Raw genomic sequence first — 24000 nt, 5'->3', positions numbered from 1 at the left:
AAGTCATCTAAGCACCTAAGCAAAAATTACCTAATCACCTAAATCACCTAAGCAAAAAACTTTTCAATTCAAATTTCAAAACCATATTTGGATTCTCCACCTAATTCTGCAACTTTTAGTAACTCCCCAATTTTTTTCTTGAAAAAAAAAAAAAAAATCGACACACCCTAATAAAAAGACTAAATTCCTTTTATAACTAAATGTCTAGAAAATAAAAAATATTTTTAATTTTTTTTTCTTTTTGTATTTCTTCCTAAGTCTTAAGTCTTATTAAACATTTTGATACTTTCTGTGACAACATCAAGCAAAAACATCAAGTAAAAATCTCTCTATATATGAATTAGTAAGAAAACAATTTTTTTTTAAACTTCTATAATTTCTACTGTCTGTTTCTTAAATATCAAAACTATGAATATATATATATATATCAAAACTTACCTAAGTCAAAATTGTACATACAGTAAGTCATGAGAATATTGAACAGTTTTTTAACATTTACATTTTCTTCTCCAGCAAAAAACTTTAATTTTCTGTCTGTTCTGACTGCATCTTTCTCTATAATAAAAAATTATAAAAATTATTTAATAAATCATTAATTTCATGATTAAAATCATGCTCAGAAATCACATATACAATGTTTGGAAATATAATATATATAAAATATCGCATAACACACACACACACACACACACACACACACACACACACACACACACACACATACATATATAAACACAATTAATAATGAGTTAAAAGATTTTGATATTAGCAATGCAAAGGCAAATTACTAAATACTTTATCCTAATAATATCAAAATAAGGGTAAAAAATTTCAAAAAGAAAACTAAAAGAACCAAATCATGAAAAATAAAAAAAAACAGATTTTCATTTGCTGTAATAATAATTCTATTCATTTAGTAATTTGTATGTTAAAAACTAAAAAAGCATTTAAGAAAATTTGTCAAATGGTTCTAAATATTCGCTCCTTTTCATTTTAATGGTTGAACAATTACATCAGTGGTCGGCACCATATTTCCAAAGGGGCCCACTTGCAAAATTCTTGTTTTAGTTGCGGCCCACAGCAATAAATAAATTATATATAAAATAGGTTATATTACCTATATAACAAGTGCATACATTGAAATTTGTCATGAATTTTTTTATCATTTGGGAAAAGAAATTTTGATGCTTCAATCATGCATTCTTTGATTATTTCACCATCAGTAAATGGTTTCAGGTTTTTTGCTAATATCCATGACACCAAATAAGAGGCACGAGTTTCACAATCAACACTGCTAGACATTTATTGAAACAAATTTTTCTGTTTTTCTAAATAGCTTTTCAATGAGTCGTATTTTATTTATCTGGTTGTTGAATCAAGAGGATATTTAGTATTGTACAATTCATGTTTTGATACGAAATGACGTTCAAGCTTGGTTTCTTTCAGTTCACTAACAGTCTCATTACATATTAATCATAGAGCATTGTTACTTGGTCCCTCAGTGAAGAAATAAATCAGCTCCCATTTTTCATTCCGTTGACGTGCATATTTACACTTCGCTTCATGTTTACCTGGCATATCTTTGCAAGTTAATGTGTGTGTTTATCAGAGTTGCAACTTCTGAGTAAAGCATCCAAACTCAATAACCGGTTACTCGATAACTGGTTATACTCGTGTAATTTTTGGTTATTTAATTTCCAAATATTGCGTCTTAAAAAACCAGTTATTTAAAACATTAAAGATTTGCCGACTATTTCTTTTATAATACTTACTTCGTAAAAAATCTAAACAATGTAGTATTTTTATTCAAGAAAAGTACGAAAAACATTCTAAAGACGATAACTTTTACCACTGGTATATTTGTTATGAAATAGTTTTTACAGCGTTAAATTAATTAAATTGTTGTTTGAGTTACTTCATCTGAACAAATTCGAATGTTCTAATTATTTTTGACGTGCTTTTCAAATGTTTTTATTTTTGTAGAGTAATTTTTTAGCATGGTTTAACTTTTAAGTATAAGGATCTTATTTGAAGTCTTAAAGTGCTACAGTGTTAGAGTGGATTAAAATTATTTTTTTACTATGTCTAAAATGACAAGATCTGGTGTTAGGGAGTATTTTTAAGGAGGCTTTATAATTTTTACAGCCTGGAAAACAACTAAAAGGCCCACAACTACACTACTTTGTATATTATGCAGTTAGGTGGCTTGGGACCCACAAATTATGTAGCAAAGGCCCACAATTGGGCCGCGGCCCACAATTTGCCGACCTCTGAATTACATTCACCAAATAGATGCTTTACAAATAATAATTAAACAAATATATCTATTCCCGCTTATTCATTTAACAAATAACTATATAACATAAGTGGGAGCAATATTTTTAAATTGTAAAGAATTTTAAAGAGTATTTAAATATATAACAAATAGTTTATATATTTAAATTTCTTTTGTGCACATGTTTTTTCCATGCATACTATATATTTGAATACATTTTTTTGTAATTGACTTAAAGTATATACAAAGAATTTATAAAGATTTATTGGTCAGTTTAAATATAATTAATTCATAAAAGCCCCATTTACAAAGTTGACAATCGTATTTCATATAACCCCAGTTCATCATTTTCATTATTAACTCATAGCTTTTAGTGGAAAAATTAAATTTAATTAAAAATATTTTTTTATAAAAATAGGTTTTTCGACCGACAAGAAAAGTTATATAAGGATTTTTGACCAGCATAAAAAGTTATATTGAATAGATTTTTGACTGAAGTAAAAAGTTATACAAGTATGGATTTTTGACCGAAGTAAAAATTTTTATAACAATAGGTTTTAAGTTCAAGAACAACAAATTTCACTTCTAAAAGTTTTATGCTCATTTTTAAAAAAGAAAAAAAAGAAAAAAATTATTATGTTGCCAAAAGTTTAAAACTTTATAAAAAACATATTTCTTTCAAACAATTTCATCAATATTTAACAAATGATTAATCACACCTCTCTATTACATAATATAAAAATTGATGAATGTCAAATATCAGTTTGAGTTTTGATAATTATTTTCATCTATGTTCACTGATTTCTATAGTTTTAATATTTAATTATAAAAAAAATTTATTATTATATTATTAGTTGCTTATATATTAAAGAAAAAAAGAATAAAGATAAAACATGAAATTACCAACTAAAGTTTTTTTTTGACTAAATTCAGAAAAACGTTTTTCTTGTGCAGGTGTAATCGTTTTCCATTGCATCATCATTGTATTATAAAGTTTACTAAAAGTTTAAAAAATTTTACTTATAATACTACAAGTTTCATTTGTACAAAATTTCAAAGTAAAAAAGTAATCTGAAAAGTTTTTTAAAATAAAATTTTATTTCAATGAGTAAAAAAGAAACAAAACAAAACTAAAAATATTTTAACAATAACAATGCAAAAAAACTTTTTCTTTTAATCTCTCTATATGTCATCTCATTATGCTCCTCTTTAACAAGAAGTTAAAGATATTTTTAATCACTATTTAACCTTTCTTCAATCCCTTCTCTATTTTATTCTCTATTTCTCATTAAATTTTATTTATTTTTAAATAATATTTAACCAATAATGTTTTTTTATTTTAATTTTTTTTAACATCTGTTTAATCCTTTTTATCTTCAACCCAAAATTTTTTTAGTTAAAAATTAATTTTAAATAATTATTTACCATCTGTTAAATCTCTAAAGATTTTCATATACCCTTTTTGCAAACTTGTTTATTAATTTTCTATATCCAACAATTATTGGTTTATTGGTCATTAAAGCTTTACAGGTTAAAGGTTTACAAAGGTTTACAAAGCCATTTTAGGCCATTTACAAAGCCTTTTACAAGCCATTTACAAAGCCTTTAAAGGTTTACAAAGCCTTTAAAGGTTTACAAAGCCTTTAAAGGTTTACAAAGCCAAACTTTCTCGATTCAAAACAAATTCTTGTGCTTTCTCCATATATTCATCATAAATTGCTTATATCAAATCATATGATCTCTTTTTTCTTATGTTAGATATGCATGAAACATTTTTCTTAAATTTTCTATGCTTGCTGAAGGTTTGTTATAAAAGAAAAATGCATTTAAACTCACCCTCTTTGATCTATGAACTTGCCAAATTATGTAGGAAAACAACAAATTAATAAAAATTAAGTGTTTATTTTTAATAAACACTTTGTTTTACTAACATAATGATTAAAATACTTTGCTATTCAGGTATATAAAACTATTCTTGTAGTTTCATTGCAATATTGTTGATTATCTACTTATGTAAAATATCTGAAAAAAGAAAGTTGAAGTTTGTCACATTGAAGACTTAGCAAAGCCATAAATCAATTAGGATGTGTGAGTATTCTGTCAGGAGGTAACAAATCAGCGTCTTATAGCACCAACAGACACCAGTTACACCTTTCTGGAAAAACCGCTCTACAGTTATTTTCAGAACGTACACGTTTGCCAAGACTTTTCAATTGGCATCAACATTAAGAATTAGATTTAGAATATACTCACATGCTGTTGATTTAGGAGACAAACCCATCATAGTCAAACTAACTTCCAAAGCTCCAGTAGTTCTAGAAGCATCATAAGCAATGTAACGCGAGATTTCTTAATCATGGTGTTTAAAGCAGTGTTTGAGCAGCCGTAGCACAATGGTTGTGCACTTGCCTCAGAAACAAAGGATCCGTGGTTCAAACCCAACCTCTGGGCAAGTTTTGTGACATCAGTTAGAAAGGAGGCATGAACTTCCAATTAAATGCTCATCCACGGTATTCTGTGATAAGACTGTAAGGACTTCTTGGGACACCTAAAATAAAATTGAAAAAAAAAAAAACCTGAGAATACTGATGATTTATGATGATTTATCATGACTACTGATGTTTAAACCCTGAGACTACTGATGAAAATCCACACCAAAATTTTTATAAAGGCTCTTTGGTCAAATAATTGATTCAACACATACATGTGTATTTGTTTGGTTCCAATTTTTAGACTTTATGAACTGACAAACCTAGCAGCCAACAGAATGTGCAATTTTGGTCTGGATAAAGAAAAATGTCAAATACAATCAGATTAACGACCTGCTAACCTCCAAACCAGGGTTTACTGTCAAAAAAAAGTGGTCATAAGGTTCTGCTGATTTTTAAGAGAATACTGGTGATACGATATGAGATGTGTGAGCTTATAATGTGATAAATGATAGCATGTGTCTTGCCAAAGCTGCAAGTATTCTAGGTATAACATGTTTGGTCTCTAATTTAAAGCTTTCAGATGACTTGTAAGAAATCAGGACAATGTGCAAATTATTTAAATGGTGTTAGAAGGGCCGGATTTAGAAACAAATTCCTTTACATCTCAAACAGCTGCCCGCTCTTTTAAATGCAAGCTCTATTAAATGTTCTGTTATATGCAAGAACCACATGAAATCACTTTATCACCTTGTTGACCATGAAACCTAACCTTCGTTATACATTGGTCTTCTCCTTCCCAAAAACACCCTTAACGACAACTTATGTGAATTTGGGTTGAGCATTTCGTATAACAAAGTGCTGCAGCTATCTCTCTGTGACACATATGGAACACAGTTTTTATTTGTTCACCAAGTTTGTAAGAAGCATTGTTCATTACCGCTGCCATTGAAAATATTGATTGCAATATGACATCATCAACTGCTGTTGACTTTTTTCATGGGACCAGCATCACTGTCATTCAACATGTCGGAAATTGTTGAAATTCCCTCATATAGTCTGTGTAGCAGTGTTGACAACTGCATAGCTTTGTAAAACTGAGAAGATCAAGAATGGCAAATATGATGCTGTAAACTGAATTTCCTGGTCAGCTTACCATTCTAGAATATGATAACTAGAAAACATAAAAAGTCATTCAACATTATTGCCATTATTCCCAGATGAAACTCGGTTGCCTTCAATGATATCACATACCAGGAGAATAAGTCCTAGACAACTGTCATAACAGACAGTCAGCCTGTTTATTAGGATGTCCCAGAAAAAAAAAACTGAAAACAGCTATGCACGCTATGGCAATTTTCCTTATTGGGTCTCGCTAGAACATCAAAAAGATATCTGGTCTCTAAGACATTGTTTTGCTAAAGTAGGTGTTTTAAAAAGAAAATTCAAATAAATTACAACGAAATTGCGAGATTTTTTTTACATATTATGAATGAAAGTCTTGATTACATTGTAAAAATATTTGCTATTATTTAGTACATAATTTATTACAATTGCATTGTTTTCCAATGCTTTTAAAAATGATATGTTATAAACTATAAATTCTCAATTATTGAAAGCAAGAATTAGTTTTTATTGGAAAAAATGTATTTCAAAAACATAGAAATACTGTGAAAACAGCTTTTTATTTAAACCTTCTTCAAGTCTTAATTGCTGGCATGCTTAGACACCTTCCACCAGTTGTTTAAAACCACCATCATTGTGTCTTGGAGTCGGTCTTCCGAATGTGTCCTGCCTATGAAATCCTTCACTAATTTGATTTGCTTTTCAGTCCTGTCATTAACAACTCCTAGTTGATGTACACTAGACACTTTTCTCCACTAACATTTGCATTGTTAACAGGTGCAATGAGTCAGCCATGAACCTTGCTTTATGGTGCTTATCAGGTTGTAGAAACCTAAAGTTTGACAAATATGCTCCAAGGTAAAAAGCAATCAGTTCACAAAAATACTTGTAACCACTTCTGTCAAATACATTTGTTTCATCAAATATTTTGCAGAACTTCCTTGTTTTGTTTGCAAGATTGTAAAAGAGGGACCAATGAGCAAACTCAGGCCAGTTCCAATGCAATTTTTTAATGTTATCTTGTATATTAACACCATTCCAAATCTTAAAACAAAGATCTTTTGTATTTTTATAGGGTCAACTAGTTCTTTTGATCCTTTCCTGTACTTTTATCATAACATAATAAAAAGCATTGTTGATAATGCAAGTGAAAACTTTTTTCTAAAATAAGAGTTATGTCAGTTTATATCAGGTCAAGTTAACCTGCTACGGGTAACATGTAACCCAGTACAATCTGCTTTATGTCCTGCTGCTTTGTAGGATACACTTTTTTAGGCAAACGCTAGGAGATGCCAACTCCAACTTAAAACACCCCCTGCCTTGAGGCTCTTGGTTGAATAAAGACTAGAGATGGTGTCTCGATAAAAATACTCATTTGGGCAGATGTTGAATGCATTCGGCTACTGTCTTGTAGAAGGCCTCCTAGGCAAAGACTTAAGGGGTAAACAGATTCTACCTGTAGACCAGCCTCACACCCCTTCTACATCTGTTAGGCTGGTCCAGATGTATTTTTAATACATTTTTTCCAGTTTAGAATGTTGAATGCTTGGTCTTCTTGACTCAATGCATGGGCTTTGCTTGTGTCTCTGTTTTTATGACTAGGCAACTCATTCTATTATCTCCTAATGAGGGTACAGCTCTAAAACTCAGTTTTATGGTTCTGAGACCGGCTGGTAGTCAGGTTGTCCCGAACTCTGTGGTAGCTCTCATTCCTTCAACAGCTGAAAATATCAAAGTATTAACAGTACCATATTGCGCATGAACGGTGTCCCTGTTTGTACTTTTGGTGTGCATTGCCAAGGTCACATTTGGAGCCCTTTGTTATGACTTAGGGTTTATTAATAGTAATGAGGCAATTGCTTGGGCTATTAAACAGTGTTCTGAGTACTATCTATGCTTTGAGTCAAGTTTTTCAACAAATTTAAAAAGGAATAAAGTACCAAAAACTATAAAACACAAAAAACCATCGTCATCACCAAGTTCTCTGAACCTATCATTTACTAATATACGTGGTCTTCAAATTAACTTTTCTTCTGTTGAGTCTTATCTCTTGCAAAGTTCACCAGACCTACTTGCTCTTTGGGAGACTAATTTGAGTTCAGCTGTCTCATCTTGCGATCTTAGTGTTGATGGTTATCTTCCTTTAATTTGTAAAGACTCCAATAGTCACAGGCTTGGCCTGGGCATTTACATTCGTAAGAATTCACCCATTTGTCTTGAAACTAGGTTTGAATCCACAAACTATTCTTTCATTTGCTTTTGTTTAGCACCACTTCACTCTATCGCCTTTCTCTTTGTTCTATATCGCTCTCCTTCATCTCAAGACTGCACTGTTTTTGATGTTATTTCTGATTATATTAACTAAGCCCTCTCTCTTTATCCATCAGCAAATATTGTTGTTGTCAGTGACTTTAATACTCACCACACTGAATGGCTTGGCTCTTGTGTCAGCGATTCTGCAGGCATTAAAGCCCACAACTTTTGCCTTTCTCAATCCCTAACTCAAATAGTCAACTTTCCAACTTGCCTTCCAGACAACCCGAATCACTTACCTTCTCTACTTGACTTACATCTTGTTTCTGATCCTAGTCAGTGCTCAGTTTCTCCACATTCACCCTTAGGTGCTTCTGATCACAGTTTGATCTCTCTAAAACTACTATCTCATTCTTCTTCATCATCTGAATCCCCCTATCATCATACCTCTTACAACTAATTTAAAGCTGAATGGGACTCTTTTTGTGATTTTCTTTGTGATGGCCAAGAATTGAGCTTTGAGAAACCCCTGAAGTTACAGAATAAGAAGAAGAGTGTTGTCCATTGAATACAACTTTTGTGCTATGATTAGAAAGGAAGAATTCAATAATCTTAAAGGTGTTAACAGATACACCATAAAAAGAAAGCTTATGGAGAAGACCAGCATGCCAAACTTTATCAAAAGCTTTAGAAATGTCAACAGTGATGGCCTTAACCTCTCCACCTTTATCTAATGCACGATAAAACCATCTAAGGTGGCATTGTTCGCTGATGATACTACCATTTATTCTTGTTGTGATAAGAAACCAACACTCTCTGATTGTTTGGAGAAGACATTTGAGTTTGAAAAGGATCTCACTTCTGCTACAGCATGGGGCTCACAGTAGTTGGTGAACTTTAATTCAGATAAAACTCAATTTTTTTCAGCCAATTGCTATTGCAATAATTTAGATCTTCCTATATTTATGAACGGTGATGTACTTGATGAGTTATCTACCCTTCATCCTCTAGGATTAACTCTTACTTCTGATCTTTCTTGGAAACCATATATCAAATCTGTTGCAAAATTAGCATCTGCTAAGGTTGCATCTCTTTATTGAGCTCGTCACTTTCTTACTTGGGATTCTATTCTCTATCTCTATTAATCTCAAATCCGGCCTTGTATGGAATACTGTTGCCATATCTGGGGCAGATCTTCTGATGATGCCCTTTTTCTTTTAGACAAGGTGCAAAAACGCATTGTAAACATAGTTGGACCTGCTCTTGTAGCCAACCTCCAACCATTATCACATCATCGTAGTGTTGCTTCTCTTACTCTTTTCTACAAAAACTATAATGGGCACTGCTCTAAAGAGCTAGCGTCTCTTGTGCCATCTACTAAAATTCATTCTCCTGTCTTGTCATTCAATCAAGTCTTATCCTTTTTCTGTGACTGTTCCTAAGTGCTCCAAAAACTCTTACTCCTTTTAGTTTTTTCCTCCACCATTTCTTTCATCTTCCTTCATCTTGCTTTTGTAATTCATTCAATTTGCAATAATTCAAGTGGTCTATCAATTATTATCTTGCTCTAAAATCTTAATCTTTCATCTTGCTCTAAAATCTTAATTCTTCCAGTAACTTCCAACTCTAATTAGCGGTTGCTTGCAGCCTTGTTGGAAGCGAAGATGTTTGAAAAAAACAAAATAAAAAAGTATAAAAGTATTAAAAAAAAAAAAAAGAGGTCTTAGAAAATTAAATTACTTTAAAAACATGTTTTAAACATACCAGTCAGACATTAAAATATTTTCTCTTCAGTTTTTTCACCCAAACAAATTAAAAATACTGGACTATTGATTATCATAGCCAACAACTCAAGTAAGACAATATGATATTTCAGTTGCCTGCAGGGATACCAGGAAAACCCTGGATGATCTGGTCTGTTAAGTCATAAAAAAATTTCCTAGAATTAGTCAAATGGATCAAACTTAAGCGAGGATATACTATTGCCAACCTTGCTACTTTTTCTGTTTCTTGTACTGTTTAATTGTGTCAATATAAAGAACAAGTTTCAAACCTCTAATCTTATCGAAGTTCTACAACTGTAAATGCTTTAACATATAAACATCAACCCCCCCCCCCCCCATCACTCAGCTTGGAACAGCATTGCTGTTTCAACTCTTACACTAACTTGATATCTCAGAAAAAGCAGAGTATTTTGTCTTTTAAACATTGTAATGTTTGAATTGTTTTTCTTTAAAATTTTGCATTTATATTTATTGTATACTTAACTTTTTATCACAGATCATAATTTTCATTACAATTTTAAAAAAATTTGGAAATGCTATTAATCTTAGTATTCTTAGAAACTTTCTTTTTGAAATTTTTGTTTCGGAAACACACTTTGTTTTTGAAATACACTATCTTTTTGAAATACACTTTGTTTTTGAAATACACTTTGTTTCGGAAATCCACTTTGTTTCCGATAAAAACTTTGTTTTGGAAATAAACTTTGTTTCGGAAATACACTTTGTTTCCGAAATTGCAAATTATATGAATCAGGAAAGCAAGATGAACAAAGTGAATTCCAAAGAACTGATGTTCAAGGAAAAAAACTAGACAAATAAGAGTTTCTGGAGCACTTAGGAACTGTCACAGAAAAAGGATGAGACTTGATTGAATGACAAGACATAAGAATGAATTTTAGTAGATGGCAAAAGAGACGCTAGCTCTTTAGAGCAGTGCCCATTATAGTTTTTGTAGAAAAGAAAAAGAGAAGCAACATTACGACAATGTGATATTAATTGGAGGTTGGCTGCAAGAGCAGGTCCAACTATGTTTACAATGCGTTTTTGCACCTTGTCTAAAAGAGAAAGGGCATCTTCAGAAGATCCGCCCCAGATATGGCAACAGTATTCCATACAAGGCCGGATTTGAGATTTATAGAGATAGAGAATAGAATCATAAGTAAGAAAGTGTCGAGCTCGATAAAGAGATGCAACCTAAGCAGATGCTAGTTTTGCAATAGATTTTATATATGGTTTCCAAGAAAGATCAGAAGACTTAATACTAGAGGATGAAGGGTAGATGACTCATCAAGTACATCACCATTCATTCAATTATTGGAAGATCTAAATTATTGCAAAAATGATTAGCTGAAAAAATTGAGTTTTATCTGTATTAAAGTTCACCAGCTACTGTGAACCCCATGCTGTAGCATAAGTGAGATCCTTTTCAAGCTCAAATCCCCCCTCCAAGCAATCAGAGAGTGTTGGTTTCTTATCACAACAAGAATAAATGGTAGTATCATCAGCAAACAATGCCACCTTAGATGTGAGAATATCTGAAAGATCGTTAATGTAAATTAAAAAGAGTATTGGGCCAAGGATAGAACCTTGAGAAACCCCTGAAATAACTGGATATGAAGAAGAGTGCTGTCCATCGAGGACAACTTTTATACTACAATTGAAAAGATTGAATAATCTTAAAGATATTACCAGATACACCATAAGAAGAAAGCTTATGGAGAAGACCAGCATGCTAAACTTTATCAAAAGCTTTAGAAATGGCAAGAGTGATGGCCTTAACCTCTCCACCTTTATCTAATGCACAATAAAACCTACCAGTTATTACTGTTAGCAAATCAGCTGTAGAGCGAGAAGATCGAAATCCATATTGATGATCACAAAGTAAGTTATTAGATTCAAGATAAGAAATTAAGTGATTGTTAATTAAAGATTCAAAAACCTTGCTTATGATAGGAAGAAGACTAATGGGACGGTAGTTAAATAAATCAGATTGCTCTCCAGAATTATTGAAAATAGGGATGACAGACATTGCTTTCCAGCAGGCTGGAAAACAAGACTCTGATAAGCACTTGTTAAATAGTTTTAAAAGTATAGACGATAGCTCCGGAGAACACTTCTGCAAGTCAATAACAGGTATTTTGTCCGGGCCACAAGCTGTAGAAGAGTCTAAGCAGCAAATCACTTTAGATACAGAAGCTGAAGTGATACAAATGTCAAGCAATGGATCAATCTGTTTGACAGCTTTATTAGGTAGAACGCAACTAGTGGAATCAAGAGATGATATTGATAAAAAGTTTTTAGCAAACAGTTCAACTTTGTCTTTATGTGAGGTGACAAAGTCTGAACCATACAAGAGAGGTGGAATTGAAGATTTGCCCTTATTATTAATAATATTAAAGATTCTCCAGAAGTCACAAGAAGGCAAGTTGGAAAGTTGACTATTTGAGTTAGGGATTGAGAAAGGCAAAAGTTGTGGGCTTTAATGCCTGCAGAATCACTGACACAAGAGCCAAGTCATTCAGTGTGGTGAGTATTAAAGTCACTGACAACAACAATATTTGCTGATGGATAAAGAGAGAGGGCTTAGTTAATATAATCAGAAATAACATCAAAAAGTTAGGTTTCATGGTCAAACATCAGTGCAGTCTTGAGATGAAGGAGAGCGATATAGAACAAAGAGAAAGGCGATAGAGTGAAGTGGTGCTAAACAAAAGCAAATGAAAGAATAGTTTGTGGATTCAAACCTAGTTTCAAGACAAATGGGTGAATTCTTACGAATGTAAATGCCCAGGCCAAGCCTGTGACTATTGGAGTCTTTACAAATTAAAGGAAGATAACCATCAACACTAAGATCGCAAGATGAGACAGCTGAACTCAAATTAGTCTCCCAAAGAGCAAGTAGGTCTGGTGAACTTTGCAAGAGATAAGACTCAACAGAAGAAAAGTTAATTTGAAGACCACGTATATTAGTAAATGATAGGTTCAGAGAACTTGGTGATGACGATGGTTTTTTGTGTTTTATAGTTTTTGGTACTTTATTCCTTTTTAAATTTGTTGAAAAACTTGACTCAAAGCATAGATAGTACTCAGAACACTGTTTAATAGCCCAAGCAATTGCCTCATTACTATTAATAAACCCTAAGTCATAACAAAGGGCTCCAAATGTGACCTTGGCAATGCACACCAAAAGTACAAACAGGGACACCGTTCATGCGCAATATGGTACTGTTAATACTTTGATATTTTCAGCTGTTGAAGGAATGAGAGCTACCACAGAGTTCGGGACAACCTGACTACCAGCCGGTCTCAGAACCATAAAACTGAGTTTTAGAGCTGTACCCTCATTAGGAGATAATAGAATGAGTTGCCTAGTCATAAAAACAGAGACACAAGCAAAGCCCATGCATTGAGTCAAGAAGACCAAGCATTCAACATTCTAAACTGGAAAAAATGTATTAAAAATACATCTGGACCAGCCTAACAGATGTAGAAGGGGTGTGAGGCTGGTCTACAGGTAGAATCTGTTTACCCCTTAAGTCTTTGCCTAGGAGGCCTTCTACAAGACAGTAGCCGAATGCATTCAACATCTGCCCAAATGAGTATTTTTATCGAGACACCATCTCTAGTCTTTATTCAACCAAGAGCCTCAAGGCAGGGGGTGTTTTAAGTTGGAGTTGGCATCTCCTAGCGTTTGCCTAAAAAAGTGTATCCTACAAAGCAGCAGGACATAAAGCAGATTGTACTGGGTTACATGTTACCCGTAGCAGGATAACCTGACCTGATATAAATTTAATTTGATTTAGTTTGATTATTTTATAATTTAATTTTAATTTAATTTGATTATTTTATAAAAATATCAAACAACAGCTAATATTTTTACAAAATAATCAAGAGCTTAAATCAAAAAGCGTGAAAATATCCTGCAATCTTATTGTAGTTTATATGAATTTTTTTCCAAAACAGCTTCTTCAGCAAAACAATTTCTTAGAGACCAGGTATTATTATGTTATACAACTGAGACTTAATAAGGAGGATTGTCATAAGGCATATAGTTGTTTTCAAAACATTTTTTTTTTCAGACACCCTACTGTTTTTGCATCTGCGAAGCAGCTTCAATGGCGCCTCCTTAATCAATATATAACAATTCCCTAACCAATAATAATAAAAACCTTTTCAACAATCTCTCTTAAAAGCCTTTCTTTTAGTTTTCAAATATTTTAGATTCCATTATTTAAACTCACATTTTCTCAGCAGTAATTTCATTGCGCTCAACATAAGTTGAATCAAAAGGATAAAATCCCAACAAAAACTTCCATACTTCACGTTTAATATCTTGATGAATGCCCTAAAAATAAAATATAAAACAATAACAGCACCTAAGGGTATCTATATGGAACAATATCTAAGGGAACGTTTGTTACTATTTTAAACTTTATGTAAATGATTGATTTAAACAGCAAATTTTATATAAGGAAATACATAATATATAAATTTTTTGTATGTTAAGTTAACAAAGAACATGTAAAAAAAAAGCAACAGAAAAAACAATGCAGTAGGCTATTTAAAATAATTAAAAGACTCTTTCTATAATCTAAAATTTTATAAAAATATTTTAAGACTTTTGCAGATTTTAATCTAAAAATTTATAAAACCGTAGCAGGGACACAAACCAATGCAAGGTTCATAAAATTTAAGGAATCCATATTTTTCATTAACTCTATTTTTTAACTCAAATGTTTAAGAAAATAAAACTGTTTTGCAAATAAAACAAATTTAAATTTTTCTAAATTATGCATATGTATGGTATGATAATAAACAAATTTAAATTTATTAATGTACACAAATGTAAGCTTTTTTCTTATATGAATTATGTTGATAACAGGTAAAATTTAATGCTAAATTTAAACAAGATATTGTTTTACTTTAATTGCCTCTTATGTGGAAACAACTTCTCTATAATTTGTAAGAAAAATGTTAAATCTATTTTTATCATTTTGTTCTGTGGAGCTTAACTATATTTATTTTTAATTATATTGAATAGCTTTAATGAGCAAATGCTCACTAAGTAATTTTTTGAGCAATAATAGCCAAAATACAATTATCACATTCAATTATTACAAATTCATTATTAGCGAGAAGTAACTCCTGATGATTGTCTTCATTGTGAACATTATTTGCAAAGTCTGATACAACTTTAATAGATCTTTCAGAAACGTTGTTAACCACTACAAGGTTGGAGACAAATTGGGGAAAAATCTTGAACTGGTCAACATACTCCCATAGTGGTGCAGGGCTTTTAAACCAAAGTTCATCATTCAGTTTAGTGAGGTTTAACAAACTAATTATGAACTAAGAGTTTTCTCCCACTAATTGCGCGATACTTGTGCAATACTTGTAGGTTTTTTCTTTAAGTTATGAACAAATTTCTTGGAACAATTCAGGAGCTGGTTTTTAGCATTTTCTCTCTCTGCAACAGAAATATCATAGTCTAGAAAAGCAAGTGAAACCAAAGTTTCTTCAAGGTACCATGAATGCAATACCATCAAAATCGTGACACCAATACCATTTAAAATTGTTTCAGAATAGTTGACATTTTTTTCTACATATTCTCTATATTTCGTCATTTACCAATAGGCTTTTATATCCTGGAAAAGTGCAGTAATAAGAAGTTTTTACAGAATAAAAGATTGAGATTAATTTAGCATTTATTTTGATTACCTGTCAATTTATAAGAAAGTTGTGAACTCAATATCTGAATCTTGAGATAATGGCCTTGGACATAAAACGTGCATGAGACACACTCTGGAGCTTGAATTTGAAAAACTCTTTCAAGAAATAAAAACATAAGATTCAGTTTCAATAGCTCTTTGTAATCTCCTCTGGGAAAAATGTTTTCCTTAAGAGTAATCTCGCGAAATTTTACAGTGTGAGTGTAGGGATTTCTAGTGTTAGTCATAGATTGACTATCATATTTAACAAGAGTCAATGCTATTTTTAATGTCATTCCAGTTTATTTGGAACCATTTAAACATTAAGTTCTCTGGAGATTTAGTTTTTCCACTGCAATGCTTTTCAAAGAAGATGTAATCATAAATATGTCTCCTGCTAGCCAGCACTAGTAAAATTGAGTTTTGTTTATGACTAAACCTGGCATTGGTACTGGAAAGTCTTCCTGTATTTGAAGCAGTTGTATCAAAACATACCTTTCACACCATCAAATATTCCATATTTCTTCAGTATTTTAACTAAAGCATCGCGTTGAGCTTTTCCAGTACCATGATTAATAGCTGGAATGCCAAAAAGCTTTATTTCACCATCAATATTTATAGAGACTGCAAATCTATCTCTTTTTGATTTTTTACCTTTTGTGATATCTGCCTGAACTTATGATTAAATCCCTGCATAGATCTCTTGATTAAATATTTTTTGATACTGATGTCATGGCAATATCATTAACAAAATCCTTTACTAACGCTTGTTTTTGATTACTTAGGCCTAAGTAATATGAAATATCTGGTTCTGTGGTTCTAGTATCTTATGTCTGAGAAAACTCTGTAGTTGATTTGCCTACTTGAATTAATTGTTTCACATTACGATTTGTTAACTGTTTCTTTTCTTTATTTACCCACATAACTCAAATTAAATTTAATAAAATCTTAAATAAAATCAAATGTCTAGATTTTAAATTTATTGTGCTCTATTGTTTATTAAGTAGAGGCCATTTAGATTAGTGTACAAGGCAGGTTACCTCATGGATCAAAATAGCTTTTTTTAAAAACTTAATTTGACACTATTATAAAACATTTTAATTTATAGTTAGTTTCACAACTGAAAACAATTTATTAAAAAATCTAAAATGCTTTTTTATACGCTGTCAAGTAATAAATTCAATATGCTCCTATTATGTGATAAATATTCAATCCAATATACAACATTTGAAAGAATAAATTATTTCAATATGCTCCTATTATGTGATAAATATTCAATCCAATATACAACATTTGAAAGAATAAATTATTTCAATATGCTCCTATTATGTGATAAATATTCAATCCAATATACAACATTTGAAAGAATAAATTATTTCAATATGCTCCTATTATATGATAAATATTCAATCCAATATACAACATTTGAAAGAATAAAAAATTTTATAGAATAAATTTTAAGGTCCTCGCCAGGCATTCGAAACACCCAATTTTTTGGCTCAAAATCAAATTGACATGGACTCTTTATCAAAATTATTGAAATTTTTTTTTTTGCCTAAACATATATATATATATATATATATATATATATATATATATATATATATATATATATACATATATATATACAATATATATATATATATACATACATATATATATACATATATATATATATACATATATATATACATATATATATATATACATATATATATACATATATATATATATACATATATATATACATATATATATATATATACATATATATATATATACATATATATATATATATATATATATATATATATATATATATATATATTATATATATATATATATATATATATATATATATATATATATATATTTACACTGTCCAGCAAAAGTTTTCGGTCACTTAAAGTTTTAATAGTTTTTTACCTATAATAATTGATATTAAATTTTAAAATTCTTTATAAGTCATAAAAAAAAGTCATAAATTAATTTGATTAAGATGTGCTAATGTGTTAAACAAACTTGTAGTAATTGATATTAAATTTTGAAACAGTTTATAAGCCATAAAATAATTCAATTAAGATGTGTTTTTAATATTGAAATGCAAAATCTATGTTTTCTTTGTTTTTGTATTATAAACATGTTCAAAGATACTTAGTAAACAATTTGTAAATAAAATTTAACTGCTCTTGTAATTGAAGCATAATTTCATTGAAGTTAATATAATATATTGGATTAATAAATTAATTTAGTAAATATTTTATATAGCTGAATTAAATTTGATATTATTTTTTAATTTCCAGTTTATAAAAGTGCATTTGACTATTTTTAGACTAATAATAGAAAATAATATAAAATGTCAAAGAAATGTAATTTATCATTAGAAACACGTTCTTTAATTGTTGCTCTGGCAGATGATGGTTAATTTACTAGATATATCCAAAGGCTGTTGAAAATACTGTAATCAACAGTGAGTGATACTATTCGTTGGTTTAAATGTAGTGGTACAAACAAAGAAATAAAGAACTAGACAAAACATCAAAGACTAAAGATAAGTCAATTATACTCTATGTAAACGAAATAGAGGATTAATAGCCCGAAAACGAAATAGAGAAGAAATAACATCTAACTTCAATGCTGCTTATAATAAAACTATTTCAGAAAGAACTGTTAGAAGTCTCTTGAAAACTGTTGTCTTAAACGTTAGAGTAACTGTTCGAAAACCTCTTCTAAAAGCAATAAATCAGAAAAAGAGGCTTTAATGGGTTCTAGCATTATTCAAATTAGATAGATATAGCCTGGCAAAATGCCAGTCTATACCTGTCCAATTTGGACAGACAAATCCGAATTTCTTATTCACTGTAGATTAAATTTTTCAGTAGCAACAAACAGCTACTGAAAAATTTAATCTACAGTGTATTCAGCCTACTATCAAACATGGTGGAGGTTCAGTAATGATGTGGGGCTGTTTTGCTTCTAATCAGGTTGGTAATATCATGAAAATAAATAGAATTCTTGATAAGAAAGGATATTCTAAGATATTATATAGACATGCCATGCCTTGTGGAAAGCGTCTAATTGGCCATGGGTTTACCATACAACAGAATAATGATCCAAAACACACAATCTAAATACTGTACAAACTATTTACAAAAAAGAAGCTTGCTGAGAACTCAAAATTACGACATGACCCCCACAATCCCAATGGAGTTACTATGGGAGCAACTGGATGGTGAGGTAAGAAAAGACTGTCCTACATTGACAATTTATTTGTGGTCAATTTGCAATGAGTGTGGAATAATATTTCTCAAATTTATATATATATATATATATATATATATATATATATATATATATATATATATATATATATATATATATATATATATATATATATATATATATATATATATATATTTATATATATATATATTTATATATATATATATATATATATATATATATATATATATATATATATATATATATATATATTAGGGCCCTGCAAATCAATTGTTGCTTCAATTCGAGATTCAATTCAAAAAAAATTATTTGAGTTTTTGAATCATTTTATTGTTGTTTGTTTTCATACATACAGCATTAAAAAGTTGTTAAAATAATAACACATATCAGGTAAAGAAATTTTGTAACATAATTTAATCAAATTAATTGCCGATTAGGGGATTAAACAGAGCTGAGCACAAATTAGTAACACTTAAACTGTTTAGTTAAACACTTCGCTTTCACCTAAAGTAATTTAAATTTGAATATTTTTAAGTGCTGCAAACTGTAAATAAAAAAACTGTTAATTAATCACTTCAAGCTAAAAAATGACTTCCAAAAAATCTGTAGTTAAAAAATTCTTTGAAAAAAAAAGGAACATTCTGGCAATGCAAACAGAAAAATTGCAATTAAAAGTATTCTTTTCAAAAAACTGGAACTTTATCTCATCTATGGAACCATTCAAAATGTGACCATAAAAAGCTACACAAAAAACATCTAAAAAGTGCCCATCTTCTACAAAAAGAAAAAAAAAAAAAAAAAAGAATTTCGATAAAATAATTGTCAGGCTCTTCATTAAACTCACATTTAACTAGACCTCAAATTAATACAGTTATTAAAAAAAAGTATGATCGTGCAGTGCTTAGATTTATAATTGAAGATAGAAGATCATTTGAGACAGCTTCTGAATCTGGCTTCACCAACTTGTGCTCTGTGTTTACTTAAGGGCAATGCCATCCATAACACCTGACCACTTTATCTCAAAATTTTGGTGATATGGTCAATGATCTATATAATAGCTTCGAACAAAGTATAAAAAAGCAGTTTATTTACAAACCTAGCATCACTTTTGATCACTTTAAGGCAGACAATGGTAATAACTTTCTTGTTCCTACTTGTCACATCGGTCAGACAGGTCCTTTAAAAATCTGATACTCAAAAAGTATCAGATTTTTAAAGGACAACTTAAATCAAAGCCTCCAATGGATGCAGAAACAAGCTTTAACACCACTTATAATTAGTTCAACTTCTAGTTAAGTCCACAAAGAAAAAAAACTGTCTGAAAGTGTCACCGACTTGTATAACTAAAACGCAAGTGCAATTATTAACAATTGTCATGCCTATTTTAAATGTAGTATCTGAAGCCACTACTATTCTAAGTTTGAAAAAAAGCATGAACATTAGTTTAGTTTATCCATGCATTACAACTTTGAAAAATAAGTAAATTTGTTGATGATCTTATTTATTCTTAGTTATTATTATTTGTGCTAAAAGTAACAAAAAGAGCATACTCAAATAACACTTTAATTGTGTAATTATATATCGCAAAAAATATAGAGATAAAAAAACTTAAACTTGAATTTGCTTAAAATAGTGATTTGAGATTCGATTCACAAATCAAGTGCTTCTTCATTTTGAAACTTATACTGATTCACAGGACCCTAATATATAAATATATATATATACATATATATATATATATATATATATATATATATATATATATATATATATATATATATATATATATATATATTTACATACATACATACATACATACATACATACATACATACATACATACATACATACATACATACATACATACATACATACATACATACATACATACATACATACATACATACATACATACATATATATATATATATATATATTTATATATATATATATTTATATATATATATATATATTTTTATATATATATATATATATTTATATATATATATATATATATTTATATATATATATACAGAGAGAGAGAGAGAGAGAGAGAGAGAGAGAGAGAGAGAGAGAGAGAGAGAGAGAGAGAGAGAGAGAGAGATGGGTTAATTTTAAAACATTGTATACCATTTTAGACAGTTGTGAGAAAAACGATTTTAAAAGTTTAAACTTGTATACAAATTCAAATATTTAAAAACGTAATAATCTTTTAAAATATTATACACAGAAATGTTAAAGCAATACAATAAAACAATAATTATAATGTTTTTAAATATTTGAATATGCATATGAGTTTTAACTTTTAAAATCGTTTTTCTCATACCTGTCTAAAATGGACACACAATGTTTTATATATATAACAGTGGTGTTCACTGAATTTTTAGATGTTTGAGTTTTGACACTTACAGACATTGTGCAAACTCCAAACTTTTGTATGTTTATGCTTGTATCAAAAAAGAATGTTTTGCAAAGAATTGGGGTGATTAGAGCTAGGGAACAAAAAAACCCAAACTTTTGGGCTTATCCAGCCCTAAACGCAGGAGCAATGAGCTTATAAAATATTTTCTTTACTTTTTTAATCTAAATTCATATTCATCAACAAATTTCAAGTTTCATGCAATAATCTCTGAGTGTTCAGTTTTTATGACCTTGCAATGTTTACAGCCCCCTCAAATTGAGGGGGTTAAAACTTGATATGGTCATGGTTTTTGAAAATTTAGATAAAAATAGTAAAAAAATATTCTATAAACACATTGCTCCCACATTAAGGGCTGGGTGGGCCCAAAAATTAGGGTTTTTTTGCTCCCAAGCTCCAATCACCCTTATTCTTTACAAAACATTCTTTTTTGATATAAGCATAAACAAACAAAAGTTTAGAGTTTGCACAATGTTATATATATATATATATGTATGTATATATATATATATATATATATATATATATATATATATATATATATATATATATATATATATATATATATATATATATATATATATATATAAAATAGTAAAACACTTATCTAACTTTTATCTTCAACATTACCTTTCACCATCAGTAGGTTCATCAGGAAGAATCTTCTAAATGATTCTTCCTGATGAACCTAATGATGGTGAAACATAATGTTGAAGGTAAAAGATAAAAGTTAGATGAGTGTTTTTACTAATTTATTATTGCTCTGTTCTTTAAGAACATTGAGCACTCTCTTTGTTGAATACACTAACATAATTTATATATATATATATATATATATATATATATATATATATATATATATATATATATATATATATATATATATATATATATATATATGGTTTAGACTTTCACCTAAAGTCACCTCACCTAAAGACAAAGCTGAATTGTTTGCTAAGAACTTTTCATCAATATCATCTCTTGATTCCACAAGTTGCATTCAACCTGATATAGCTGTCAAACAGATTGATCCATTGCTTGACATTCGTATCATTCTAGCTTCTGTATCTAAAGTGATTTGCTGCTTAGACTCTTCTACAGCTTGCGGCCTGGAAAACATGCCTGTTATAGTCTTGCAGAAGTGTACTCCGGAGCTGTCGTCTATACTCAAAACTATTCAACAAGTGCTTACCTTGTTTTCAAGTGAGTCTTGTTTTCCAGCCTGCTGGAAAGCAATGTCTGTCATCCCTATTTTAAAAAATTATAGAGAGCAATCTGATTTGTCTAACTACCATCCCATTAGTCTTCTTCCTATCATAAGCAAGGTTTTTGAATCTTTAATTAACAAACGCTTAATTTCTCATCTTGAATCTAATAACTTACTTTCTGATCATCAATATGGATTTCGATCTTCTTGCTCTACAGCTAATTTGCTAACAGTAATAACTGATAGGTTATATCATACATTAGATAAAGGTGGAGAGGTTAAGGCCATCGCTCTTGACATTTTTAAAGCTTTTGATAAAGTTTGGCATGCTGGTCTTCTCCATTTGCTTTCTTCTTATGGCGTATCTGTTAATATCTTTAAGATTATTGAATCCTTCCTTTCCAATCATAGTATAAAAGTTGCCCTCGATGGACAGCACTCTTCTTCATATCCTGTCATTTCAGGGGTTCCTCAAGTTTTCTTGGCCCTATACTCTTTTTAATTTACATTACCGATCTTCCAGATGTTCTCACATCTAAGGTGGCATTGTTTGCTGATGATACTACCATTTATTCTTGTCGTTATAAGAAGCCAACACTCTCTGATTGTTTGGAGAAGACATTTGAGCTTGAAAAGGATCTCACTTCTGCTACAGCATGGGGCTCACAGTGGCTGGTGAACTTTAATACAGATAAAACTCAATTTTTTTTAGCTAATTATTTTTGCAATAATTTAGATCTTCCAATAATTATGAATGGTGATGTACTCAATGAGTCATCTACTCTTCATCTTCTAGGATTAACTCTTACTTCTGATCTTTCTTGGAAACCATATATCAAATCTATTGCAAAACTAGCATCTGCTTAGGTTGCATCTCTTTATCGAGCTCGACACTTTTTACTTGGAATTCTATTCTCTATCTCTATAAATCTCAAATCCGGCCTTGTATGGAATGCTGTTGCCATATCTGGGGCGGATCTTCTAATGATCCGTTTTCTCTTTTAGCCAAGGTGTAAAAACGCATTGTAAACATAGTTGGACCTGCTCTTGCAGCCAACCTCCAATTAATATCACATCGTCGTAATGTTGCTTCTCTTTCTCTTTTCTACAAATACTATAATGGGCACTGCTCTAAAGAGCTAGCGTCTCTTGTGCCATTTACTAAAAGTCTTTCTCGTGTTACTTGTCATTCAATTAAGTCTCATTCTTTTTCTGTGACTGTCCTAAGTGCTCCAAAAACTCTTATTTGTCTAGTTTTTTACCTCGAACATCAGCTCTTTGGAATTTGCTTCCTTCATCTTGCTTTCCTGATTCATATAATTTGCAATCCTTTCGTCGTCGGACAATCGTTATCTTGCTCTACAATCTTCACCTTTTTTCTTCCAGTAACTTCCAACTTTAATTAGTGGTTGTTTGCAGCCTTGTTTGAAGTGAAAATGTTTAAATAAAAATAGAAAAAAAATATATATATATATATATACAGGCCTTATTTTAAATAAAAAATGCCTAAGGCAACATAAAATTCTCTTAATTTTTTTATTTTTTTATGACATTTTA

The 24000-nt window shown here is 30.2% G+C and overlaps 1 protein-coding gene across 1 annotated transcript in view; it reads right to left on the bottom strand.

Moving 5' to 3' along the window:
• LOC100198864 (TBC1 domain family member 15) overlaps nucleotides 1-24000 on the bottom strand; it is a 158659-nt gene that overhangs the window by 43552 nt on the left and 91107 nt on the right. Inside the window, exons 8-10 of the mRNA XM_065813453.1 lie at nucleotides 14108-14211; nucleotides 3179-3273; nucleotides 439-555 (exon numbers count right to left, since the gene is read on the bottom strand). Coding sequence (XP_065669525.1) covers nucleotides 439-555; nucleotides 3179-3273; nucleotides 14108-14211 — 316 coding nt within the window. The remainder of the gene's footprint in view (nucleotides 1-438; nucleotides 556-3178; nucleotides 3274-14107; nucleotides 14212-24000) is intronic.

This window comes from Hydra vulgaris, chromosome 12, assembly GCF_038396675.1.
Source record: "Hydra vulgaris chromosome 12, alternate assembly HydraT2T_AEP".
NCBI lineage: Eukaryota > Metazoa > Cnidaria > Hydrozoa > Anthoathecata > Hydridae > Hydra > Hydra vulgaris.
The sequence above is the reverse complement of the archived record's forward strand: the minus strand, read 5'-3'. Positions and strand labels throughout refer to the sequence as shown.